Below are 26,062 nucleotides of genomic sequence, written 5' to 3'. Positions count from 1 at the left end.
TCTTGGTCCCCCAGACACAGCCAGTCTGGATATTTTTAGCCTCTTTCATTTCCAGGCCAGTGAAAGCTGCACCTTCAACCTTAGCAGAACTATAGCAGGTGAAGTCAGCGAAGAGAATACACATAAGCTCTGGGATTCACTGCAGCTGAGCTTCCCAAAGTCAGATCAGTTCAGCAGCCCTGACCCCCATGGAAGCCACATTCTCTAGATTCTTGTCTCCCAGGAATATGGATAGTTCATAATCTTAATAACTAACATTTATTGAGTGCTAATTCATGCCAGGCACCATGCAAAGCTCTTTACATACATTATCTCATTTAATCATCACAACTCTATGAAGTAGTTATTATTATCTCCATTTTATAGGTGAAGACACTGAGGTCCACAGAGGTTAAATAGCTCATTTAGGATCATACAGTTAGGTGTTGAAGTCTGGATTTGAATCTAAGCAGTCTGACTCCAAAGCTCATATCCTTAACTACAGTTTCCTCCTCTTTCCAGGGTCAGTCCTCTTTGCCCTCAGTGCTGCTTTGGAGGTGATTGTGTAGATTATGGCGGAATATAGGGGAAGTTCCAGAACAAGTCTTCCTTTGCTAAGAGGTGTGGTGGAAAGGTTTGGGTTTTGGGGTCAGCCATACTTGGATTTGAATCTCAGCTCTCCCACCAGAACATTCATTATTCAACAAGTTTTTGTTGTTTTTTGTGTGTGTTTTTTACTTTCTTTGTGCCAGTGATACCACTGGGTATACAGTGGTGAAAAAACAAATTATCACCTTGCCTTCATGGGGAAAGACATTAAACAAATAAATATTTAGTTATAAATTATATTTCCCTGGGAGGCAAAGAACAGATTATTAGGAGAGAGCATAACCAAGGCTCCTGTCTAATTGAAGGCCAGCAACAGAGAGCCTTGGAAGTCTATGAGAAACTTTCTACTTTCATTTCATGTTCTTTCCTTTCTTGATTTATTAAGGAAATGTGTCTTAGATGCCTTCTGTATACACAGCACTTTTCTGAGTGCTTTGGAGAGCACCAAAGAAATAGAAGACAATGGCCACTAAGTTGGAGAAACAGAATATTTATTTTTTTCAGAATATTTATTTTGAACTGTACTTTGGTCTACGGCCATATTACCCTGAACGCGCCCGATCTCGTCTGAACTGTACTTCGAACTAGAGAATTAAAACAAGTTGTCTATGAGGATCTTTATGTGCCTCAGTTATCTTATCCATAATATGGGAATACTATTTTTTGCTCAATCACATGTATTTTGTTGTTGTTGTTAATTCTCACCCGAGGATATTTTTTTCCATTGATTTTTTTCAGAGAGAGTGGAAGAGAGTTGGGGGAGACAGAGAGAGAAACATTGATGTGAGAGAGAGACATTGATTGGTTGCCTCCTGCACATTCCCTGACCGGGGTTGGGGATCAAGCCTGTAACCGAGGTACGTGCCTTTGACCAGAATAGAACCTGTGACCCTTCAGTCTGTGGGCTGACACTAACCACTGCGCAACCGGCTGGGGCCAAATCATGTGTATTTTGAAGACCAAATGAGATCATAAGGTGATGGGTGTCACACAGCTACAGGCACAGAAGGATTGGAGAGTCAGCGAAGGGTCAGCACAACATAGGAACCCTAGTCAGGCAGTGCTCTAAGGAGGGCATTGACTTTAAGTCAAGTCTTAAAGGTGACAGGTGTGGGTCAGGAGAGAGGAGGCTGTTGTAGGCCAGAGCATATGGGAGAGGATTAAAGAGGAAGAATGAACCAGCTGTATGAGGGGGCAGCCCAGAGCCCTGTCTACTAGGATAGAGTCCCATTACAAACAGAGAGATGAGCTTGGATCAGAACGGGTGGTCAGTTCACAGAGAGTTTTGTCTGAAGAGCCCCTGATAGTTAGAAAAGGCCATGGTGGCCTTCCTGCCCACCTTTCAATGAGGAATAGAGATTAGATGGTATGTGGTTTCTGAATATTCATGGGTTGGTTTGTTTTGTTGAATCACTGCAGTTCATGAGAAATAAATGCTTAATCCTTACAGATTAGAGAATCAGAATAATTTGCTTTAAGTAAAGCTGGATAGAGGATAATCCCACAGGTTACCTCTGAACCGCAAAAGTCCACAAATGTAGAAGCTTTCATTTCTAGTTGCCAAGCTTGGGGCTAATTCTTTCCTTTGCCAAGTCTGTCTTACGTTCCTTTAGAGTAAAATGTTTTGCACTAATTAATTTGTGTGATCAACAACACCTTGTTCATGGTAGCTGTTTAGTACATCTCATTGCATAGTATTAGTGTTCAGTGTTTGTGAGCCACTTTCTACCTGCTAGTGTTTTCATGAACACTGTATTAGGGCAGAGTGTAGGGGAATGGCACCCTCTCCCAGCTAGTCATCCAGGCCACACATATGGGAGTCACTCTAGGCTTCTTCTCCTCTCCCTTCTCCATATGTCCTGCCACTGCTTTAGTTGGCCCTTATCACTTGCCTAGTCTGTTGTAATAGACACTTTAGTGGTCTCTCCACTCCAATCTTGCAGACCCACCCACCCCAATCCATTGTCATAGCTCTACGGAAAGACCTGGTGGGAAGTGTTTTCTAGGAAGAGAGAACAACCTATGCAAGCCTTGAACTTTGCACATTTGAGGAATTGAAGGAATGCCAGAATGGTGGACAAGGATGCTGAAAAGATGTTCGAGAAGGCAGAAAAGTGAGCAGGGCCAGGTCATAGGGACCTTTGTGGCCTTGGAGTTCGGATATTAATTGCAGGGGAGTGATCTGATCTGCTTTATAGTTTTAAGAGTTCACTGTGGCCGCTGTGTGGAAAGCCCTGGAATCTGGCTCTTCTCTGGGCAGCCTGTTGGCCTGAGTGAGACTGGGCTTCTCACTCAAGTCTGCCCAGCAAAGCTGTCATGCCCTCTGCCCTTTCAGGTTTGACTGGTGCTCAGCCCTCAGCCCTATACCCCGACTCAGGCCAGAAAGGGCAGTGCCTCTGCTAGGCTGGCTCCAGTGTTTGGCGTGCCTCCCGGTGGCCCGAGCCTATAATTTGGTGGATTGACTGGTTACAAAAATAAAAAGTGCGACCTATAACTAAAGCTCAGTGGATTCAGTAAAGAGGGAGCTTTTAATTTGCTGAGGTCCTGGGCTGTATTTAACTGGAGGAGAAATGTGTCTCCTCCCTAGGCTCTGCTCCATTTTCTCCCTTGAGTGCCTGCTCTGGGGTGCGTTAAGTCTTGTGGGCCGGGGGTAAGCTGTGGGGGGCTTTAGAGAGATATTTGGGAAGAACATTAGGGTCCAAGACAGGTTTGAGGGGACTTCCTGGGAAGTCAGAATTGTTTGTCTTGCTTCTTTTGTAGCCCACTGGGATGGAAGTAGAGTTTTTAAATGTTTGATTGTATGATCACTCATTCATTCAACATAATTTATTGAATATTTACTCTGTATTTCAGACATAAAGGGGTACCATAGTGAACAAAAGAGACCTGTCCCATAATGTTCAGATTGTTGTTGGAGAGAACAATAAACAAATACACAGATATGTAATAAATGTTAAGTAGCAGTGAGTGCCGTGAAGAGAAAGAAGTTAAGGGGATAGAGAGTAATGAGGCAATATTTTAGATGAGGTGACAAGGCAAATTTTGGGCAAAATAGTGAAGGGTAGCTAGATCCTGGCTTCTGAGTGTTTCTCCGAGGAAGGGGCTCCCCATGGCAGCGCAGCCAGTCTGGTCAAGGCTAAGGTCATTGCTCATGTGGGGCCAGCTGGGTTCTAGCCCCAGGTGGGCCCAGTCAGAGCCTGTGGTTGCCTCTTCCCTGCTCCACTTGTCAGAACTGTCTGCAGGGCTGGGCAGGGTGCTGATTAACTGTAAATAGATACTTATTTTTCCAGGGCTCCTCAAGCCTGATTCTCTCAAGATTTCCTGAAGTCACTCTGTGCGTTCCTGGCTAGAGGAAGAATAAATCTGGCCTGGGAAACTGCAAGGAGCTCAGGGATTCCTTCTGCCTGTGACCAGGTGCTTAGCCAGGTTTTTTGCAAGAGTTTTGTGGCTTAATGAATTTGGATTGGTATCTTGGCTCTGCCATTTATTTGCACTGTGACCGTGGGCCAGTGCCTTAACTTCCTTGAGCCTTAATATCTTTATCTGTATAATCAGGATAATACTACTTAGCTTCCAGGGATTTTGTGAGGATTAAATAACATTAAAGGATCCAGGGCAGTGTCTGGCAGAGTGGGTGCTCAGTAAATTTTAAGTAGAAATATTCTAAGACCACTAACCTCTTGAAGTCAGGAATCTGGTATTAAGGGGTCCAATGAGAATATTCAAGAAATATGAGTAGTTGTTGATGGGTAGGGACTGGTTTTGTGTACCTCAGAGTTATGAAATCATTAAAATGCACACAACACATTAGTCACCTTGTCATCCTATTCGATGATGTTGGCTTTGTCATGACCTCTCCACAGGCCTTAGGACTTCCAGGAACCTGGATAGCCCTTGGCCTGTCCTTTAGCACATTTCATCTCTGGTACAGCCATGGGAGGATTGGACTTCTAGAGCCTTCTCTACGGGGGTATTTACCAAGGCCAGCACAGCCAGCACGGGCCTGCTGAGGCTGAGTCCTGTGCTCCTGGGACTTCATTGAACTCATGGTGTGGGCCTCTGTTATGTGGGCTCATTTGCAGATTGAAGATCACACACTCTCCTCCCCTCAGTGCCAGCCTTAGAGTGAGGTCCAGACAATATTCTCAAACAGATTGATGAGTGACAGCTAACTGGGAAGAAGCATCTTTATAGGAACCTTCTGTGTCCGGAGTTTGCTTGGGCCCTTTGCTTTGGATAGACTTCTTGTTTGTGGTTGTGGCATTTTGTTTTTACTTGCCTCTCAGCAGAATCAGCATCACACAAGCACTCATTATCCTCAGGCTCTGGCAGTCAGGGCACTTGGTGAATCCCTTGTAAAGTGCTCACGTCTGCACATTATTTCTGATGCATCTGGCATGAATTCCAGATTGATGGCCCAATAGCAGCTATTAGTTGCTCCTTTTGGGCTTGGTTAATTACTGCTGGCATCGTGAGTGACTAAGGAATTAAGAATCTTGTGCATTTATGGGGCAACAGATCCCCCCGAGCTCCCAAAGCATTTATCTGCCATTTCCCCAGAATGTCCTCGTTAAAAGTTATGTACATAAACTCAGGATTTGAGGGGTAGTCAGCTACAGAGTGTTTGATGGCATCTGGCTTCTCAGTTGATTCCCTCCAAAAACTGTAAAGAAACTACTTTAGTACTTGTTGCCTATAAATGTCCAAGAAAATGTCAAGATGGTATCATAACATTGTAAAAGCAGTGCTAGCTGCCTCTGATGGTCTTAGAGGCAAGATGGCAGGGAGCTTACCCCAGTCTTATTCTGTGGCAGGGCAGGTGAAGATTCACATCAATTGCCTGGTAGTGTGCAGGGCCTCTGAGGCGGCGAGCTGAGAATGGGTAAGGTGTCATCTTCCTGCCTGGAGATGGAAAGGGACATGATACCAGCCCTCAGACTCACCAAGTGCAGCCAGGTGTTCATTCACTCAACAAGTATTTATTGAACACTTAGAGAATTGTGTTAAATGCCAGATAAATAAAGGTGACTAAGACAATGTCTGCCCAAGGAGTTCAGTCTAGAGGGGGAGACAAACACATTAAACATGTAATTGCAGTATACGGCTTGGGAAGTGCAATGATACAGCTATGCAGGAGCACCAGGGAACACAGGGGAGAGGTGGAGCCAGAGGAATACTGCCTGCAAGGAGGAAATCCCTACTGGCTACAGGGATAATTAGGAGTTGCACAAGTGTGGGCAAGAAAGCATTTCAGGTAGAGGGGCCAGCATGGACAGGGGGACAGCATGATGTATTCAGAGAATCCTCATGCAGCTGCTCGGGGCTGTTGGCGTGTGAGAAGTAAGGCAGAGAGTGGAGGGAGTGGAGGCTGAAGTGATAAAGAGTGCTTTGAATACCATGTGGAGGGACCCATGCTTTCTGTAGGAGAATGGCATGGTCAGATTTTGAGTTGTGGACAGATTGGTCAGCAGCCGTGGGAGAAAATCAGAATTGGAGATGGGCGGCCCAATGGGAGGACTGGTAGTGTGGTGACAATGATGGAACCAAAACCAGAGCTTGTTTGCATGGTGGAGATGATGGGACAGAGTCAATAAATACTTTCAAAGATTAAATTTTGAGAACTTGATGACTGATTACATTTGACATTCAGAAGGTATAGATTAGCGAAGAGTGAGGGATTAAGGATAACATCCACATTTCTAGCTTTATGATTAGTTAGATGGAGTTGCCATTGATTAAGAGAATACAGGAGAGCCCTGGCCAGTGTGGCTCAGTTAGTTGGAGCGTTGTCCCGTACACCAAAAGGTCACAGGTTTAATTCCTGGTCAGGGCCACACCCAGGTTGCTGGTTCAATCCCTGGTAGGTGTGGGTATGAAAGGCAACCGGTCGATGTTTCTCTCACACATTGATGTTTTTCTCTCTCTCCCTCTCCCTGCTTTTCTTTCTGAAATAAATAAGAAAATATCCTTGGATAAGGATGAGAAAGAGAGAGAGAGAGAGAGAGAGAGAGAGAGAGAGAGAGAGAGAAAGAGAGAGAGAGAGAGAGAGAGAGAGAGAGAGAGAGAGAGAGAGAGAATAGGAAGGAAAGTGATGAGGCCAGTTGGAGTTATGTGAGATTGCAAAGCCTGTGAAAGTCTGGGTAAAAAGTCTATTGGGCAGTTGGATATTTAAAGCTGAAGCTCAAAGAAGTCTGAGATAGAAACACATATTTGAGAATCATCAATGTCTACTGGTCAATTAAAATTTAGGGCTGAAACCTTCTCATGCTTTTCTCTATATTCCCACAGATAGCACAGTCCTTCAAGTGATTGGGAGGGTCAACTTAGAGGACTTATGCAATGTCACAAGGAGAGAAGCAGAGTTGTTGAACGGAGGAGTTAGTTGAGGGAGCTGAAAACAGATCTGTGGCAGAATCAGACCTCATGTTTGCAGATCACAGGATATGTCAGGAGACAATGAGAGGGATTTGACAGCATAACATGAATGACAACTTAGCAAAATCTCCTCCAAAAGGTCAGGAATTGTCCCAGATCACTCAATCAGGGCACCTTAGTCAGTGATTCAATTCTGTCTCTCCGAATTTTGGTCCCAACTTTTTTGTGAATTCCCTAGGTGACTGTTGGTATTGAGTCTTATCTTTCAAAGGGGTGTGTGCAATTGCTGTAACCTAGAAAAACAAACATGTAAATATATTTAACCTATACTGTTTAGCTGTACCTATACACTCTATTGTGTATTTTAAAGAACTGTGAAATTACATTTTGCTTATGTGCTTAGAAGCTAACTCTAGTCGGCTGCAACTCCCGGAACAGCTTCTTCCAGTTATCATTATAGAGCACTGTGCCAGGCACATGCACCGTCCTTCCAGCCATTCATCCCTTTCCTTGATTCTTATAAGAGGTGGATCTTATAATCCACATTTTATAGATGTAGAAACAGGTTCAGAGAAGTTTAATAACTTTCCCACTATCTCATGAAAAGTACCAGGATTCAAATCTAGATCATCCCTGATTCCAAAGCCCATGCTTTTATCTATAGCATTTTGAATGTTTGCATTGCCATTCAGATATGAGGGCATTGTCACCATGTGGTGTCCAAGAGGGCAGTTCCCTTGCACCTTTGCCCTGCATGATCACCCTCTCACTCTGAGACAAAAGCCTTAAACTTAAGGTGTCTGGCCCACATACTTCGTTGAGCCGGTTCCAACCCAGTTGGGTTGAATAGGGAAGTGCTGTTTAATGATCAGCCAAGGCCAGCCAGACAAATGCAGGTGCACCTTACCAAGTTAGAAATGGAGATTTATTTTCTTTATAAGGAGATTCCAGGACATTGTAGAAAAAGCCATGTCCTGACAAAAATTATGTTGGAGGCCACATATCTGGGTTTGAATCTGAGCTCTGCCTCTTTCTCTGTGACCTTGAGCCAATTGGTCCAAGTTTCTTAATTCTCTCCCTCCTTAAATAGGAATAATAACATTTTCCGCCAGTGGTTATTGAGAACAATAAGCGAGATCATTTGAGAAAAGTGCCAGCAAATGTTTTTCTTCTCCTCCATGACCCTGAGTGAACATGGCACATAGGACTCCAGACGTTGTGAGAAGTAGAGAAGATTCAGGGTGTCTGGGTCATGAGGTGGGAATTCTCAGAAGTCTGACTCCAAAGAAGTTTTTTTGTTTTGTTTTTTGTTTTCTAGCTGGACAATCAGAGGAAATGTAAAAAAGCCGGGACACTCAAAGAAGGAGTTGGGGTGTGGGCAGATATGACCTCTGTTGTCAAGTTCTGGCCTTAAAGACAGGAGGAGACAGTGTTGGGAGGATGGCTCATGGATCAAGAGCAGCCTGGGGTCATATGATTCCTCCAAGAGGACAGGACCGCTGAGGCTGAGGATGGACCCTCATTTGAGAGCAATTGAAAAGGCAAAGAGAGACAGGACTTGTAGTGCCTCTCCCCAGCTGATAGGAATTGTGACAGATGTGTGCCCATGCTAGGCCTCAGTTTACCCTTCCATAAAGCAGGAGTCATGCCTCTCCCACATGTAGTCTGGAAGTAGGAAGGGAGTAATTAAATTTCATGGTTTGATAATAAGCTCCTGGACTTATAATGAGACTCCTGGAACACCAGACTAGGTCCGTAGCTGGTGCACTGGATGAGATGGAGTGCTCCCTCCAGCTGGCCTCTGCTGTCTCCTGAACAACCACAGTATCTGTTAGAAAGGTGCCAGTAATCCTTGTCTAGGCACAAGTGTGTTCAAGGCAGAATGCATGCCCTCATGGAGTGTATAGTCTAGTTCGGGAAGTAATATAGAATATGAAAGGTGAATAACAATATGAGAGGGGATTGAATCTTCTATGCAATCTTGTACTTAAAGGATCCATCCAGCACAGTGCCTGACACAGAGTAGATGTGTATAAGCTGTAGTTTCCCTTTCCTTCATAAATATACAAGTTACCGCAAACCAAAACAAGTTTTCCAGGTGGCACAGCGTGTGATACATCGAAGACACTAGTGTTGGAGCAATGATTGAATACGATTGTCAACAGGAGGAAAGGGCAGTGAACCTCTCTGAAGTTGAGAGGAAGGAGTGTGTGAAGTCTGGGTTGTTTGGGGGAGGTTTCATGAGGAAGGTTGATCGTATTGGTCCTGAAGGATGTGTACAATTTGAAAAAGTGCAGAGGAGGGATAGTATAATTTATTGTCTCAGAGGAATCATTGTGTAGGGATACAAGCTCAGGCTTTGGGGTCAGACCTGGGTTCACCCCGTACTGGCTCCACCGCATACTGGCTATGTGACCCTGGATAAGTTCCCTGGCCTTTCCAAGCCTTTGGTTTCTCACCTGTAAAATGGGAATGATCATGGTGCCAACTTTGTAGGTTGGTGTGAGAATTAAGTGATATAATAATTCCTATAGAGCTCTTCTCACAGTTCTGTCAATAAATGTCAGTATTACTATTTTTGTTTTGATAGTAGCATCATTATTGTCCTACTCATGCCCACCTACTTACCTTAGCTCCTAAGACCCTTTGTCACCTGACTGTTCCCTGCCTGCTGTAATTTCCTCATATATGTTTTCATTCTATTATCATGAATCACATAGAGACTCCTGGACCTTTTTATGGTGTTTTGTGCCCTTTTTATGGTGTATTTGCAAGTGCTATCTCATTACATAGAATATCACCATATTCCCTTCCTTCATTGTCTTTGCCTGGTTCCCTCCTGCTGATGTTTAAAATTAAATTCTGTAGCATTTCCAGGAAGCCTCGTCCAGTTAGATGTTGCCTCCCCAAGATTCCACAGTGCCATGTGCACCTCTGTCACAGAAGTGTTGTCTACACTCAGACTCAATTTGCTTGTCTGCCTTGCCCTCTGGATATAAACTTCCTGGATGTAGAGATCCTGCCCTATTTATGTTTATATCCCCAGCTCCTAGCTTACTAGTTGTGCTTGGCATATAATTGTTTTCCAGCTAAATGTTGAGTTTAAAAAAACACAACAAAAACATATGGCCCTGGCCAGGTGGCTCGGTTGGTTGGAGTGTCATCCTGTACACCCAGTGGTTGCGGGTTCAATCCCTGCTCTGGGCATGTATGGAAGGCAGCCAGGCAATGTTTCTCACATCAGTGCTTTTTTTCTCTTTCTTCCTCCCTCTCTTTCTAGAAATCAATGAAAACATATCCTTGGGTGAGAATTAAAAGAAAAAAAAATAGCTAGCATTATGTATAGCATTTACTACCTGGGTTCTGATTTAAATTCTTTACATATGTTAATTTATTTAATTATCATAGCAACCCTATGAAGTAGATACTATTTCTACCTCTGTTTTATAAGTAAGGAAACTGAGACTCATAGAGATTAAATAACTCTCCATAGGCCACACAACTAGTAAGTGGTGGCCAGGATTCATACCAGGGCAATGCGGCTCCTCATTCAGTGCTTTAACCACGCTGTGAGATTTGTGGTAGGATATTTTATTGAACGTCCAAGAAAAGATAAAGAGACATTAGCTGTAAATGACAACTCCATGAACACATTTTAAAGGCATTAGTCAATGTGTGAAAACACTGGTTTGGGGAAACACACATGAAAAGACACTATATGGGGGTAGATCTTACCACTCTTAACTTACAAAATATTTGTTAGAGAAGGTGGGATTTCATCTATTTTGAATTGAAGGAGGAGCATGTCCGGCAATTGGGAGGGAGATAATTTCTCTGGGGATGTGATGTAGTAGAAAACTTAGGGACAGGAGGAAGAGGAGTATATTATAGGGGAATTCAACTTGCCCCGTCTTTATTGAACACCTACTACAGTGGTAAACAAGCTGGTGGTGATCTTGGTGCCCAGGAGCATGTAGTCTAGCAGGCTATAAGAAGATGAATTTGGGCCCTAGCTGATTTGGCTCAGTGGATAGAGCGTTGGCCTGCGACTAAAGGGTCCTGGGTTCCATTCAGGTCAAGGGCACATGCCCGGCGCAGGTCCGGACCCGACTCCCGCAGCGGCCCGTAGGGTGCCTCCTTACATGGTGGGAGGCAGGGCGCCTCCTCGTGCGATTTCAATCATGCACTGGGCCTCTAGTATAGATAGATAGATAGATAGATAGATAGATAGATAGATAGATAGATAGATAAATGTGGTTAAAGAGTAGGACAGATGAATGGCTTAGATTTATGGCATGAACTGAAGGTCAGAGTTGAAACTCAGAATGAGAAGTCTGGGAGTTTGCTGAGGGAGAAGCAGCATTTAAAGAAAGTGATTTGGGCCCTGGCCGGTTTGATTCAGTGGATAGAGTGTCGGCCTGCGGACTCAAGGGTCCCAGGTTCGATTCCGGTCCAGGGCACATACCTTGGTTGCGGGCACATCCCCAGTAGGGGGTGTGCAGGAGGCAGCTGATCGATGTTTCTCTCTCATCAATGTTTCTAACTCTCTATCCCTCTCCCTTCCTCTCTGTAAAAAAAATCAATAAAATATATTTTAAAAAAAATAAAGAAAGTGATTTGGGCTATAGAACTTAAGGTAGGTTAAAGGGGAGAGAGCCCAGAAATAGAAAGCAATGATGAGAAGTAGGATAATGCCCTCAAAAAATAACCGGGGGCTGAACAAAGGACTTAGTGGTGGGAGAGATAGTAGTGGGATTAATCAGCTATCCAGTAAGTGCTGGGGTCCCATCCCAGCAGGTCCAGGGGTCCCCAAAGGTGTGGACGGAGTCGGCGAAGAAGGAATGACACAGAGACAGCGTTCAGTTGATCAGCAGCCTAGCCAGGATCTCTAGCCAAGTTCTGGTCAGGATCTCCAGCGAAGTTCTGGTTAGGATCTCCAGCCAGGTTCTGTGTCCATGTTCTCTTGCTAGGTTCTCCAGCCAGGCTTTCCAGGTTCCCCAGCCAGGTTCGGTCACCAGATTCTGTAGCCAGGTTCTTCAGCCAGGTTCTGGCTAGGTTCTCCAACCAAGTTCTGTAGCCAGGTCCTGTCCAGGATCTTTTGCCAGGTTCAGTCACCAGGTTCTAGTCAGGTTCTCTTGCCATGTTCTATCCAGGTTCTGTAGCCAGGTTCTGTCTCTAGGTTCTTCAACCATGTTCTCTCGCTAGGTTCTGTCTCTAGGTTCTGTGGCCAGTTTCTGTGTCTAGGTTCTGTGTCCTGTTGTCTTGTTACATCTGTATTTATACCAGTTGATTCCAATCCTATCAATCTCTATTCCAAAGGTTAGGGCGTTTCTTATCTCCATTCCAGGGAGTAAAGATTATGTAGCTTAAGCATGATTGTTCATAGTTAAAGTGATTAATTACCCGCCTGGCACTTAGTTAAGGGGTTTTATTCCCTCCCTAACTTCAGGGGAAAATCCCTACCTGGGGAAACAACCTTTCTCAGAGAGGTGACTTTGGTTAAAACACATAGTGCCAAGAAGGTGAGCAAACATATTAAGAACAGTATGCCATATATGCCAGGTCCCTTGAAACAGCAAGGATGGACCGGCTCCCGGCAAGTAAGCACTTGCATGTGACGCAAAGAAGGTAAGACATGACCTCTATCTTCAAGGAGTTCATGCTTTAATTGTAAATAGAGGAAACACACACATGAAAAGACACTATATGGGACACATTCAATTTGTGCTAAGGTCCATGGTATCAGTGACCAGTGATTTTCCTGTAGCTTCAGCCATCTGGAATTCCATTTTCAGGATTACCTCATAGTCCAGAATAGCTGCTGAAGTTCCCGCCATTACCTCTGCATTCCAACCAGCTGGAAAAAGAAGGGAGAAAAGAAGGGTATACTCCCTCCCTTTAATGATACTTCTGAGAACTTGTACATACTGCTTCTGCTTGCATCCTACATGGTCACATAGCCACATGTGAATGTCAGGCAAGATGAGAAATATATTAATTCTGGGCTGCCATGTGCCCATCTGAGTATTGGAGGTTCATTAGTAAGGAAGATGAGAAGGTGTTGGGAGATAACAAGTAGGTCTCTGCCATATTCTCCACATATGACTATATTTTGAAGCTCAGAAGAGGGGCTGATTAGTTTAGGTTGGTAGTCACAGAGCTGTTGGATTTTGAGTCAGGTAATAGGTAGGGATTCAGAAGATTACAAGCAAATCCTATGACAAGAGTGGCTATTCCAGAAAAGAGAGTCCAGGAGAGGATAAGGCTGGTCAGAGATGCTGGTCAGAGGAGAGTCTCGCCTCTGTAGCTCTTTCTCATTTTAAGATGCTAGGAACAGCAGGCCGAGGCATTTAGGTTTTCTTGTATAAATGATAAGAGTCAGAGAAGATTTTTAAAAAATATATTTTTATTGATTTCATAGAGGAAGGGAGAGGGAGAGGGAGAGAGAGATAGAAACATCAATGATGAGAGAATCATTGGTTGGCTCCCTCCTGCAGGTCCCCCCACTGGGAATCAAGCCCGCAACCCGGGCATGTGCCCTGACTGGGAATCGAACTGTGACCTCATGGTTCATAGGTCGATGCTCAACCACTGAGCCATGCCGGCTGGGCCAGAGAAGATTTTTGAACTGAGAAGAGACATAATTTATCTTATGTGCTGGGAAGTTTAGAAATTTCATCCAGGTGCAGGTTGGGTGGGGTAGAGGTGCTAGAAGTAGGAATGCCAGCTAGAAGGATCCCAGGGGTCAAGAGTGACTAGTAGAGAGCTGTGCTGCGGCGGCTGGTTACAGCGGCAGGGCTGCCCGCGACCCTGATCGGGCGGGGGCCGCTCTCGTCCCCGCAGCGTCCTGAGCAGCGTCCTGAGCGGTAGGAAGCGCTCGGGGCCGCTGCCCAGGCCGAAGGGTCGCGGTCCCGGGCAGGGAGGCGGGCGGTGTGGGCCAACCCCAGGCCTTGCGGGCTCGGTGGAGGGAATTCGGAGTGGAAGCGTGTTTTCCCTGCGGTGTCTCTGCAACATTACGTTACCAATAAATGCTCCTCCACACACACACACAAAATAGAGTGACTAGTACAGGCCCATTTAGTGGTGACAGTGGGAATGAAGAGAAGGTATGGATGAGAGACCCTGGGAGGGAGATGTACTGGGTCTCTGTGAGTAATGGGGAGAGAGAGGAAAATGCCCTTTGTAGGATGTAACCCCAGAAATGTGTCCTCTAAGAGGTAGTGCGCCTATTAGGGTTCCCTAGGTGGGAGGGCAGAATATCATGAAAAGGGAGGACCTTGATTTGGCTGCAGGGAGAATGTGAGGCTCTGCCCAAAGTCTCCTTGGCTTTGCAAAGCCGGCTGCCCCCAGGAGAATAGTTTCCATCCTGCGCAACAAGGGAGTGTGTGGGTCTGGCTAACCACGAGGAGGGGCTGGGGAGCCAGCAGACAGATGAAGTTGCTGTGGCAGTGGCTTTTTAGCTGGGCCCTGGGGTCTCAGTTGGGAAGAGCTAACAAGAGTTCTCCTGAGATAGTGTGCTTCTTGACTAAGTAGGCCAGAAGAGGGTGTCCTCAGCCAGGGTTGTGGGGGGGCAGCTACTTGCAGAAGTTACCTGATGTCAGGTGTGAGGCCGATACTGTGGCAGAGGGTAGAACTGGGAATTTTGCTGGCATTGGGACTGTCCAACTTCCTTTGCCTCCTGAGACTCCAGTGGAGGAGTCTTCTGAGGTGAAGAAGGGGCACAGTTGTATTTAGAAAAAGCCACCTCTGTGTTTGATTGATGCCGGCCTTCTAGGACCTCTCCTTCATCTGACTTCCCTGGTGTGAGTTGCAGAGCTCAGCCTGAGACATCTGGTGAATCCATCTCTTTTTCCTCCGGCTGCTCAGGGACTTGGCTCATAACTGCTCAGCAAGTCATTTCTGGTTATAGAGTCATCAGTGACCACAGAAGCACGTTCTCCAGACAGGGCTCTGAGCCTGTGAAAGCTGGCTTTTCCCTGGCAGCTTGTCCCCAGAGTGATAGCTCCAATTAAACAAAAACAGCCAATGTAAGCCACTACAAACACTTAAGTCATGGAGCACCACTTTTTTATGTCTTTTGTCATGAGGTACCCCGGCAACTCCCCTATAAGTCTAATAGGGCAGCTTAGGCCTAGAGCAAAATGTGTGGCTAGAGTTGTGTTGCACCCATGAGCTCCTGTGCATAGGGTGGTATATGGAGAGAGATGAGGAGCAGAGTTTGGGGCCTAGTGTCCAGGGATGTGACTGCTACTGTCCACCCCTTTCTATTCTTGAACTCTCCAACGTATATGGGGCTGGTTGAAGTGTCCACCCCCCTCGTCATGGGGCGTGGTACCTCTCTCCAGCCAAGTGTCATGAACTGTTCCTGTGATTTCCTTTCAGCCACAGGATATGGTTCTTCTCCCAGAATCTTTCACAGTTGTCTCAGGCTCATTCCAGGCTGTTTGTCTCAAGTTATCTTCTCCAAACCTGAGCTCTGAAAAGAAGGATGGGAGCAAGGCCGGCGAGGAGAGCAGCCTTGAGCTTTGTCCTCTGGTTTGGCAGCAAAGCCAGGCTCGGCTTTGGTCCATGGAGGCTGCAGTGAGATCTGGCCACTGATTCATTCCACTTCCTCCCCTGCGCTGCGCCCGCCAGTCACAGAGCTGGGGAAAGTGTGGGTGTTTGGAGGGGCTGCTGTGCTTCCCATGTCTGGACCTTTTAATTTTAGCTTTTGGACTTTTGATCAAATTCTCTGATTTTTTTTTTATTTCCTTTGAAAGTATTGTAGTTTTGGGGGGTAGTTAAGAGGAGTTGTGCTGAAACAACGAGATAAACAAACAGTGACGCAGAATCGGCAGCAGCGTAGGCGATGAACTGGGCCTGCCTGCCATCTGGGCGGGCTGGGTGGAGGAGGACTCCCGCCCTGCACACTGGCCAGCTGGCTTGTGTTAAAGCACTGGCTGAAAATAACTCTCATTGTCTGGGAGCTGCTACTGCAGCAGTGCTGGCTGTGGCCGCCAAGGGGGCCGAGGCAGCAGGAGCTGGTACCTCCCACCTCCTTGGGCTCTTGCCCTTTGGGAGTAGCGCCCAGCTGGCCACAGCTGTGCCTACTGCCCACCAGTAGAGACACGTGGAGGGCAGGCTGGGCTGCTCCTAAAGCTCTGTCCTTTTGGCTGCCGGGGATGGGCCTTTGTGCCCAGTGTTGCCTTGGCCTCACAAACTATGTGCCTCCTCACCACATTTACCCCTGCCCATCTGTATAGTGGGCTGATCTGTGGATGCACGAGAAGACTTGGTGGCAGCTATAGCCCAGGGCTCAGCAGCATGTGGTACCCAGGACAGTGCCTCATGTTATCTCTGGGGAAGTTGTAGATTCAGCCTCCAGTGCTCCCCACCCCTGTGGGCTGAGCGTGTGGGCTGGGGCTACCACATTTGGGAGAAGTGTCCAGCCACAGGAGATTTGGTGAAAGGTGGTTCTGAGAGGGAAAATATTAAAAAACCACCAGCTCACATTCTGTATTTGCTCAAAATAAACATCCCCTGCCTGCCTTCCCTAAAGCCTCCAGAATCCCCTTTGCGGGAAAGTTTCGACCACCTCGCCCCTGCCTCTCAGAGGAGCCATGCCGTTTTTGTCTCTGTTCCTAAGATTTATGATTGACTGGGACCAGTAGAAACACCCGGGAATTTTTTATGGTTCCTATTTCTGTGTTGGGTTTTCCCCAGGCCCGGCCTAAGGAGACTGACAAGTCAGGGGTGAGTCCCCAAGGACCTGCAGCTGAAGGAAACCCCAACCCCACCGGCATTTCCCTCCCCGAAATGGGAAGGAAGCAAGGAGGGGCTAACTGGCTGGGGGTGCAGAGCAGGAAAGGGAAGGGAACCTCTGCCACCAGAGCTGCCTCCCTCCTGTGTGGGGGTCGGGGGGAGGACAGGGTCATATGGGGAGTAGAGGCCTTGCTCCCACAGAACTCAGAAGGGGGTTGGCCACTACACAGGGCACTCTGCCTGGCCTCAGACTGGCAGTAAATCAGAGTAGCCTTGCTGGAGAAGCACCAGATCCACCCCTTTCTGCCTCTTCCTGTTATAGGTTTTTATTATTAGACTTCTTGCCGGTTCCTCTGCTTTAGGACTCAGCCCCAGAATTGCTTTCAGTTTGAGCTCATGTTCCCCTTTCCCTACTCCCTGGGGTCTCACCTCCATCCCCAAGGATGGTGGTTAGAGGAAATGAGAGAGGGATCAAAGGAGAGGTAACGGATTGCTCTGTCCTCAGTGTTGAGAAGCAGTTGCTGAAGGAGGAGCAGAGGCAGAGAGAGAGAGAGAGAGAGAGAGAGAGAGAGAGAGAGAGAGAGAGAGAGAGAGAGAGAGAGAGAACGAACCCAGAAGTAAGAGGGTGGGTCCTTGGGATGTCACCACATTACAGAGGCTGTTCAGGAGGAAGGGTAAGGGCACTGTGTTGAGCACCCAGAGTGTTCCAGACAAATACAGACATAAAATGTTTATCCCCCATAAAACTGTGGGAAGTAGGGAGATTATCTCCGTTTTATGGATGAGCTCACGGAGGTTCAACAGCTCTGAAGAGCCGAAAGTTGCTTTGCGCTGACTCCACATCCAGTGCCCTCCTCTCTGAGGCAGTGCGCCTCCTTCCTGTTCAGCAAGGGTCTCGTGAGAAGGTAGCAAGGACTTAAGCCCGGCCTCTGCCTTCCGAGAGCCCACAGTCCCTGTGGAACCGCTGAATGTCAAGGAAACAAACCTTTGACTGAAACCGGAACCTCATCAGGTTTGCTCCCTGGCTGTCCCCGGAACTCAGGAAGTTGTCCTTCCTCAGGGAAGAGTAACTTCCTCAGGACATTGGAGCCCTGCTAGACTTGCGCACGTTATCAGGTGGATGCAGAAGCCCCATTGCCCTTGTCTGGCAGGGAGAGCATTGCCCTGGCTCCCAGCCCACAGCCAGTGACCATTTTCTTGTGAGAGTGCTGGAGGCTGAGGGACTTCCCCTTACCTACTTTCTTCCCCATCACACTTCAGCTGAAGAAGCAGAGGAGGCTGGCATCAAAGCTCTAGACTGGAGGATGTGGCCTGTGGTCAGAGCTGATGATTTTTGCTTCTGCCACCTGTTTTCATACTGTGGCATTTACGTCTTCTGAGCATCTAAAGTTTAGCCAGGTCCCTGATATGCCTGTTCCGTGTTCTCAGGCTAAGGTTCCCAAAGGGGGCGACTTTGCTCTGCATTTGAAACCCCAGGGCACCGAACGTTTCCTCATCAGTTCATCTGGTAGGGAAGTACAAGGCCACAGCAGCTGGCAGTGGTGGCTGAGAGAGGAAGTTGGTGTAGACAGGATATGATGTCTGCCAGAGTGGTGCCAGGCTCCCCACTCCCTCCCCAGTGCCTTTCTTCTAAGGGAGACAATAGAAAATTATTCATGGCACGAACTTGGGATCAATGGGCAGGTGACAATGATGTGCTTAGGGCGTGCACAGAGCCAGAACCAGGCCTAAGGACAGTTTCTGCTCCGATCTCACTTGGGTTCAGCTGGCCCTGGTTAGACAGAAGACCTTGCTCCAGGCCCACCTTTGACCTTTGGGTCCTTGTTGTGGCCTCTGTCCTTGTCCTGCTATCCACAGATATGCCGAGATTGGCCCTTAGCAAAGTAGTTCTAGAGAGAACATTCAGAGTTGTATTTGCAGCCACCCCCACCCCAGCAATCCCTACGGTGTCAGCAGTGGGGGGATTCTGTTGGCCCTTCTCTCCTGGGGAGGTTCAGCAACCATGGGGGAGAGGTGTGATGTGGTGGTATCTTCCCCCTTTTCTCTCACTTGCTGCACTTATATATTCCTAAATTCTACCATTTCTAAATGCTGACCAGAGATTCCAACCCTACTTCCTTTTCTGACCCATAGTGAACCCGTTTCCAGCCAGGATCTGGGTCCATAGCTCGAGCTGGGACGTCTTAACCATAGATTTACTATCAACTTACTCTCCACTAGGTGCCTGTCACGGTATTAGATATTATTGGGGTTTGGAGCCATATGAATAGACAGTCCTTTGGGGGTAGATGAGCACAGCTGATTTAATAGTATGTGCATAGATAAATGCATAATAGATACGTGTGATAGAAATAAATGTTTAAGGATTTCCTTTCGGTTTCCTAGGAAATGGAGGGCGTACTTTCAGGATATTCCTGCTGCTTCTGGAGTAACCCAGGGCCCGTGTAACTACTCAGTGCACACAGTTCCTGTCCCCAGGGATGAGAATATCAGGGAGTGGGCAGAGGTAAAGCAAGCGGTCATGCTTGGGTTACCAGGGAGTTAAAGCTGAACTCGGAGCAGTCGGCAAAGGAGAGAAAGATGAGAGGAAGGCCCTCCAGGTGGCCTGCAGTGTGCTGGGGAAGAGGCTGGATTTGTGGGAAGTCATGCGGGTTATCAGACAGCTATGATACTTCAGATAGGAGATCGTATTTGATTCAAGAGTATGGGGGGTGGGCAGGTGCAGTGATCTGCCTTTAGAGGCAAGGGCTGTGACCTAAAACAAAGGCAGCCAGACTGGTTAGCAGAGAGGCTTGACTGGACGGGCATACAAGCTGCGGTCAGTCATGCATGGATGCCTTGGGCTTCACTCACTCATTTATTCATTCAGCAAACAGTAGTGAACAAAATGAAATGATGCCTGGTCTCTATCGTCTATATTCTAGATTAGAGTGTCTCAACAAAGGGTCAGGACACTTGACTGTGTCTTAATTAATTGGGAGGTGTGTATGTCACAAGTAATTTGCTACTAATAATTAAAGTACTGAAGTTTTGTAAGTTATTTCCTAAAAATATTCTGAGCAGTTATCTTTGTGCTAATGTCCTTCTTGCATCCTGATGTGGGGCAAGGGGTGGAGTGGTAGCATCTACATGGGCTGTGGTGGCTCGGGATTGGCCCCTGGGTGTGCATGGTGCAGGAAGGGCACCCATCTCCAGACCATGGGGGAAAAGCAGGTTGAAAGTTTCTGCTTTAAACTGGAAGCTTTTGAACATCTTTAAACTGTTCCATATGAAGAAACACATCTTACAGCATGACCTATATGTGGTGGACACATAACCTGTAAAAGAAACAAAAGCTTCATTATTTATACTTCCTACTTGCAGGGAGTTAGAGCTGAACTCGCAGCAGTCGGCAAAGGAGAGAAAGATGAGAGCAAGGCCCTCCAGTGGCCTGCGGTGTGCTAGGGAAGAGTATCCTATTCTATTTTAATCTGTTCATTTTCATTTAAAATAAAAATACTCTTGACACACTAAGTTGATTCCATGACCTATGGTTTGGGAAACATTGTTCAACCAAACGGCTAAATAGGAAGGGGAGGCAGGAGGTCTGTCCCGCCTCTCTGAGCCCTCCTTATTAGCAATCGAGCGTCAGGGTGAACTGAGGGTCCTGGAGGGAAAGGTATGCATAGTCTAGCTTTTCTTTCCTTCGGGTGGGGGGAGCGTTCAGCCCGATTGACTTGGGTTCTCTCCTCAGAGCTCCATGAACTTGCCCCCTGACAAGGCCCGGCTCCTGCGGCAGTACGACAATGAGAAGAAGTGGGATTTGATCTGTGACCAGGTACCGGGTGTGGGACATGGCTGTGAAGGGGGGATATGTTTTAGGCAGAACAAGGTGGTAGGACCAAAGGAGTTCCTTGGGGAAGCCTGGCCTGGACTTGTCCTCAGTCCATGCTTACTTCCTTTTCCAAGAGGATAGAGGCTCCCACAAAGAGCTGTCTTGATTTCTCCCCAACACACAGGAGCTGAAGGAGGTTTGTGTAGGACTGGGGTGTGGGGTCGGCTGTGGAGGAGTTTGGTAGTTTCCCAGCAGAACCTGTTTCTGCCTTACCCCAGGGCGAGGGCTATGCCTGGCAGGGAATAATCCAAAGGACCCCTTCTCTCTCGCTCTGCCCTGGAAATGGCAAATAGCAGGGTTTTTCTTATTATTTGCAGGCCTCTGTAAATGAGAAGCCCCTGTCCCCTAGTTTCCTGTTCCCAAATCTCAGAATGTGAGGATTGGAAGCTCTCTCTACATGAATAGTGTTTAGAGCTGGAAGAGATTATAGAGATGATTAGCTCAGAACCAAGAACTAACACCTATGGTCTGGCTCTTTACCCTGCAGACATTTGAAGCTCAGTCACGAGTCCGTGAACTCAGACAGGCCCATCTGCTGGGAGCATTGGCTTCTACTGCCTTACCTCAGGGAGGTGTGGGAGCACCTGGCATGGTGTAGCCAGTGTGTTTGCCTAGCACTTTGCCATGGAGCCTTGCACGAACAAAGTTATTATTTCTTTTTAAGCACTGAACAAAATCAGAATAGCTAACATTTATTGAATGCTTACATGGACCAAGCACTGTATGTACTGAAATATCTCACAGAAACCCAATGAGGAGGCATTGTTGCATTTAATAGATGAAGAACCCTAATAAGTAACGGAGCAAGGGCTCAGGCAGCTGGCTCTGCTAACCGTTAGGCTCCTCTGCTGCCCCAGTCACGCTGCTTGGCCTCAGGTGGGCTTATGCCTCAGATGGCCTCGTCCAGGTCCCTCCGTCCCCAGGGAAGGCCTGTTTCCTCATGTTCTGCATTAAGAGGAGTTGGTGAGCACCCGTTTGAGGTTTGGAGAACAGTAGCCCTTTGGTACTAAGTTTCTTTAATTGATCATTTCTCAGTCATTTCTGGGTCACATAATTTCAGCTCATTCTCAAACCTTTTTTTTCATTTTGTTTTTTTTTAGGCCCTGGGCCCTTTACCCCCACCCCCACTCTTCAGATATCTCAGTTGTGAAGGCTCTTACAGGACCAGAATACCTAAGGGTTCTCCCTGAGTTTCCCCTTGGGTCACATAAGGGGCCTGGGCCAAAATGGGAAGGGCATGGTCCTGTGCCCTGTGTGGAAGGAAGGAGATGGGGGGTGACCTTGCTTAAAGCGGCTTCAGTGTGGAGGTTGCTTTGGAGTGTTGGGGCCTGGGGCCTGGCAAGCAGTAGGAAGTGTGTTTGCAGCCCTGACCTTTGTTAATGCTGCAGAAACAGTCCATCCCAACCTCGGGCTCAGACCCGAGAAAGTTGGATTCTACAAGGCCAGCTCCCCTCCCCCTGGCCTTCCTCCCCCCATCCATCAGTTGGCCAGGCAGCGAACAACATTTCCCAATTGTGTTATCATTTTGGATGCTGTTCAGAATTCTGTAACCTCCACATTTTTTCAGCAAGCAACAGGTTCTTAAAATAATCTTTTTTAAAAAGAAGATTTTTAAAAACTTTTTTATTGAATTTATGGGATGACACTGGTTGTTAAATTTATATAGGTTTCAGGTGTACAATTCTATAATACATCATCTGTATTTACATTGTGTCCAAGTAAAATCATATTGACATAGAAAATATTGTAGGCTCTGGGAGCACTCATTGGACTTGGGGAAGATGGCAACAGAGGAGAAGCCCCTGAGGATTGATTAGGAGGGGAATGTACGGTTTGGGGTTTGGGCGATGTTAAGAGCCAGGTGACAACTTTAGGAGGCGGGGGTCCCCTCCTATCGAGCACGATGAGTGCTCTTCTTCCTCACTCTCCTCGGGACTGAGCTCTCTGCACACACGTGTTTCCCTTACAGGAACGATTCCAGGTGAAGAACCCCCCACACACTTATATCCAGAAACTCCAGAGCTTCTTGGACCCCAGCGTAACTCGGAAGGTGAAGTACAAGGCAGGGAGGGCCCATCTTGCTGCCCTCTATAGTCCTGTGGGGCTTGGGGGCAAACCCTTTGACTTGGGTCATGTGCTTCTGAGCAGTGGGAGTGGGTTTCCGGGCTCTGAGGCCAGGGCCTGGAGTGGCTGGCGAATGATAGAGGGAAGGCCTATCACTGCCCTGTATCCCTCCCTTTTTTTCCTACCCCTTTTACTTGTACTGTGGAGTTGCGTTGATCAGTGACCGAAAATTCCACGTTTACAGAAGTTCAGGAGGAGAGTGCAGGAGTCGACCAAAGTACTGAGGGAGCTGGAGATCTCGCTTCGTACCAACCACATTGGGTGAGTCGGGTTTGGCCACCAGAGCCTCTTCGCCCGGTCGCCCAGGATCTGGTCCTTCTGAGGAGAGTTTGCCTGTTCATCCCCTGCCAGGGGCAGAGCTGCCTCCTGAATGGCTTTGGTTCCCCGGAGCTTCAGACGGTTCCTTTCTGGCTTTTCTTCCCCTCCTCTCTGCCAGCTGCTGACTGGATGCTGCTGGCAAGCTTGGGGCCCTTCCTGGGGTCCTCAGCCTGTAGCTTTGAGTGGGAAACATTCTCATAGCAGCTGAGACTGGAGTCTGCCCGTGGCCTGGGACTGGGCCAAGTAAGGTCCAGAGAAGGCTGGGGATGGGGAGCACTTTGCACTGGGTAGCTGATACCTAGTTCCTGGACTATTTTGTGCCCAGAAGATTATTTGCTTGATTTTAAGACAATCTTAAAATGAGTAGAACTTTCTCAAAGTACCAGCAAAGAAGATCTAAGGCAGTGGAGGCCAGGAGTTGAATGTCTTTTGCATTAACGGACCTTAGTCTTGCCAACCCACTGAAGGCCCCTAGGAGCTGTGTGAATCTTTTTCTTCAGTCTCTGATGGGGAACCAGGACTTGCTGAACAGGCAGAGGGCTAATGTGTGAGGTGCAGTGGAAGATGGCTATGGTGTCAGTTTTATAAAACCATAACCAGCCAGAGTGTGTCTAGTGAAAGTGAGTGAGAGGTAGGGAGGTGGGTAGAGAAAGAGAGAACACAAAGGACCATAAGAAACACCTGATAGATGACAGCAGGCAGGGCTGCAATCCTGACCAAGGGTGTGCATGAGTGTTGAGAACTTACATGAGTGAGAAATCTAGCTGGGGAGTAGGGGTGGGGGTCACTGGACAGGTGCCAGCCTCAGGGGCCTGGGTTTCCTGAGAGAAGAGCCAAATGACATCATCTGCCTTCCCTACTGTCCGAGGCAACTGCCTACTTTTCTACCCTAGGCTGAGCCTGACCAGGGCTCTGGGAAAGGCTCCCTGCATGTAGCCAGCTGCTGCAGCAGTCACAGAGGAAATGGCACCGGAGAGAACAGGAAGGGAACAGTTCCTGGCCTCAGTAGCTGTGCTCAAGGGCCCAAGTTGGCTTTCATACTTCATCTGTGAACCAGACATTGAAAGCTGAACCACAAGAAACATGTAATGAAGCCTCCACCTTTATTTGGTGACTCCTCAGAGAAGGAAAAACTGGCAGAGCCTCCTCAGCTGCCCTGCATGTGAGGGCAAGAGTAAAGCAGATGGCAGCCCGAACACCACCTACCACTCTGCACTTCAAGGGCCTTCCCTCCCTTCTCTCTTCCCTCCCTCTCAGGCCCTCTGTCTTTTGTATCAAGTCTTGCTGCATGATGATGGAGGTCTGCTTTTCTCCAGAGGGTCACAGAGCAGTGTGTGACCGTCCCTTCTGCCCTCCCCTTCTACCTGGCGCCTGCCCCTCTGGCCACTGGCCAGGAAGTGGGGCCAGAGCAGCATGGTTCCCAGCCCTGGGGCCTCTTGGCAGTTGGCACACAACTTAGAGGTCTGGACCTGGTCTTTGGTTCCCAGGGAACAGCTTAGTGTCTGGCATTTTAGGAGTTCCTGTCATCTGAACTGGCTTCTCCCGGTGGAGCCATATGGAGGGCCAGGATCCTTCCGAGATTTCTGGGCAGGAAGACTGTCTGGCTGCCCAGCTGTGGGTGGATGCTCCTGGGTGGTGGGAGCCCAGGGACAGGTAGGGAGCGGAGGATCCTGCTTTGGTCTGTGGGAACCCAGACCTTGGAGCAGGGAGCTGGAAAGTGGGATTCCAGAGCCTCTGCAGCTCCTCCTCTCCCCACTTTGTATTGGTTCTCAGCCTTGCCTACGTGCCCTTTAACCTCTCCTCAAAGTGTCAAGATCCCGAAAATAGCAGTGTAGACTCAGACAGGAAATGAGAAGGGGGTGGGGAGCTGGAGAGCAGACAGACAGGAAACTGGAGGCCTGTTGCCCCGAGAGAGGAAGCTAACTTCAGGCAGCTCCGGTGTCAGTCAGCCCCAGCCGGAGCCTGCTGCCAGATCTCAGCTGGGCTTGGCGCTCCGGCCCAGCCTCTCTGTAGCGCGGAGTGGGGCTGGGAACATGGCGCTGGTTTCCAGCTGTGGGGGAGGAGTGTCCCTGCAGGCTGTTGGGCACAGCCTTTAAAGACCCCAGGACATTCCGAGGGAACAGAGCTTTCTGTCCTCTGCTCTGAATGAACCTGTAACAGTCTTCCTAGGACATGCTGTGTACACTTCCCTTTCAGGGCTATCTCAGTCCCGAAGGCCTAGGGCGGAATGGTGGAACTGTCTGGTCTGCTGTTGTCTTTAGGGAGCCTTGTTGTCTACCCTCGTGCCTCCCTGGATGATGGGGCCCAGCTCCTCAGTCTGGCTCTGAGTGGTCACAGCCATTCTGTAGTTACTTGAGTTCCTGACTGTTTCCTTGTCCTTTTCCTGTTCTGCCAAACACAGAACTCCCACCTATCCCTCTTGGCTCACTACTTCCTAAAATGCCTTTCCTTGAACTTGGTGGAGAGCCCCTAGGCTCCATGTGCCTCCATTCCACAGCTCCCTTTGACCCTTCTTGCTGGTCTTTTGACTGAAACTTTGGTCAAGTTGGGGACCTGCTGGTCTCTGCCAGGCACGGCTCTGCGCAAGGGCTGCAGTAAATGCGCTTGATAATCCCCCAATTCCTCCAAGAAACATCAGCAAAGACAGAGTGCTCAGCTTTGTGCTGGACACCAGGGTCACAGAAAGTGAATGAGCCGGGGCCCAGGCCTTTGAGGGCCCTGAAAGCTTATGTGGCTGATGTGGTATCAGAAAGCTTGTACCTTTCCCATCCCTGGCTTCCTGGCCTAGGGGAGGTCCAGGCTGGTGACATGGCCATAGGAGGGTCTGCCATGGACTTTGATTTTCAAAATATTCCTAGCCTAGTGCTAAGTTTTGGGGGATCCCAGAGGGTTTTGTTGGATCAGTGGTGCCTCTCTCTCCTTCCCCTCACCCCACTGTTTTCTTTATCTGTAGGTGGGTGCGGGAGTTTTTGAATGATGAAAACAAAGGCCTGGATGTGCTGGTGGATTACCTGTCCTTTGCTCAATGTTCTGTCATGTGAG

General features: G+C 48.0%; 1 protein-coding gene across 5 annotated transcripts in view; it reads left to right on the top strand.

Moving 5' to 3' along the window:
* The window catches only part of FMNL3 (formin like 3), a 58,072-nt gene that overhangs the window by 15,331 nt on the left and 16,679 nt on the right, over positions 1 to 26,062 (top strand). For all 5 annotated transcript variants that reach the window (XM_059682804.1, XM_059682801.1, XM_059682802.1 and 2 more), the window contains exons 2-5: positions 20,438 to 20,521; positions 22,548 to 22,628; positions 22,887 to 22,963; positions 25,974 to 26,057. In XM_059682804.1, coding sequence (XP_059538787.1) covers positions 20,438 to 20,521; positions 22,548 to 22,628; positions 22,887 to 22,963; positions 25,974 to 26,057 — 326 coding nt within the window. The remainder of the gene's footprint in view (positions 1 to 20,437; positions 20,522 to 22,547; positions 22,629 to 22,886; positions 22,964 to 25,973; positions 26,058 to 26,062) is intronic.

The sequence above is a fragment of the Myotis daubentonii genome, chromosome 2 (assembly GCF_963259705.1).
Source record: "Myotis daubentonii chromosome 2, mMyoDau2.1, whole genome shotgun sequence".
NCBI lineage: Eukaryota > Metazoa > Chordata > Mammalia > Chiroptera > Vespertilionidae > Myotis > Myotis daubentonii.
Note: the sequence above shows the minus strand (reverse complement) of the source record. Positions and strands in the feature narration are given on the sequence as shown.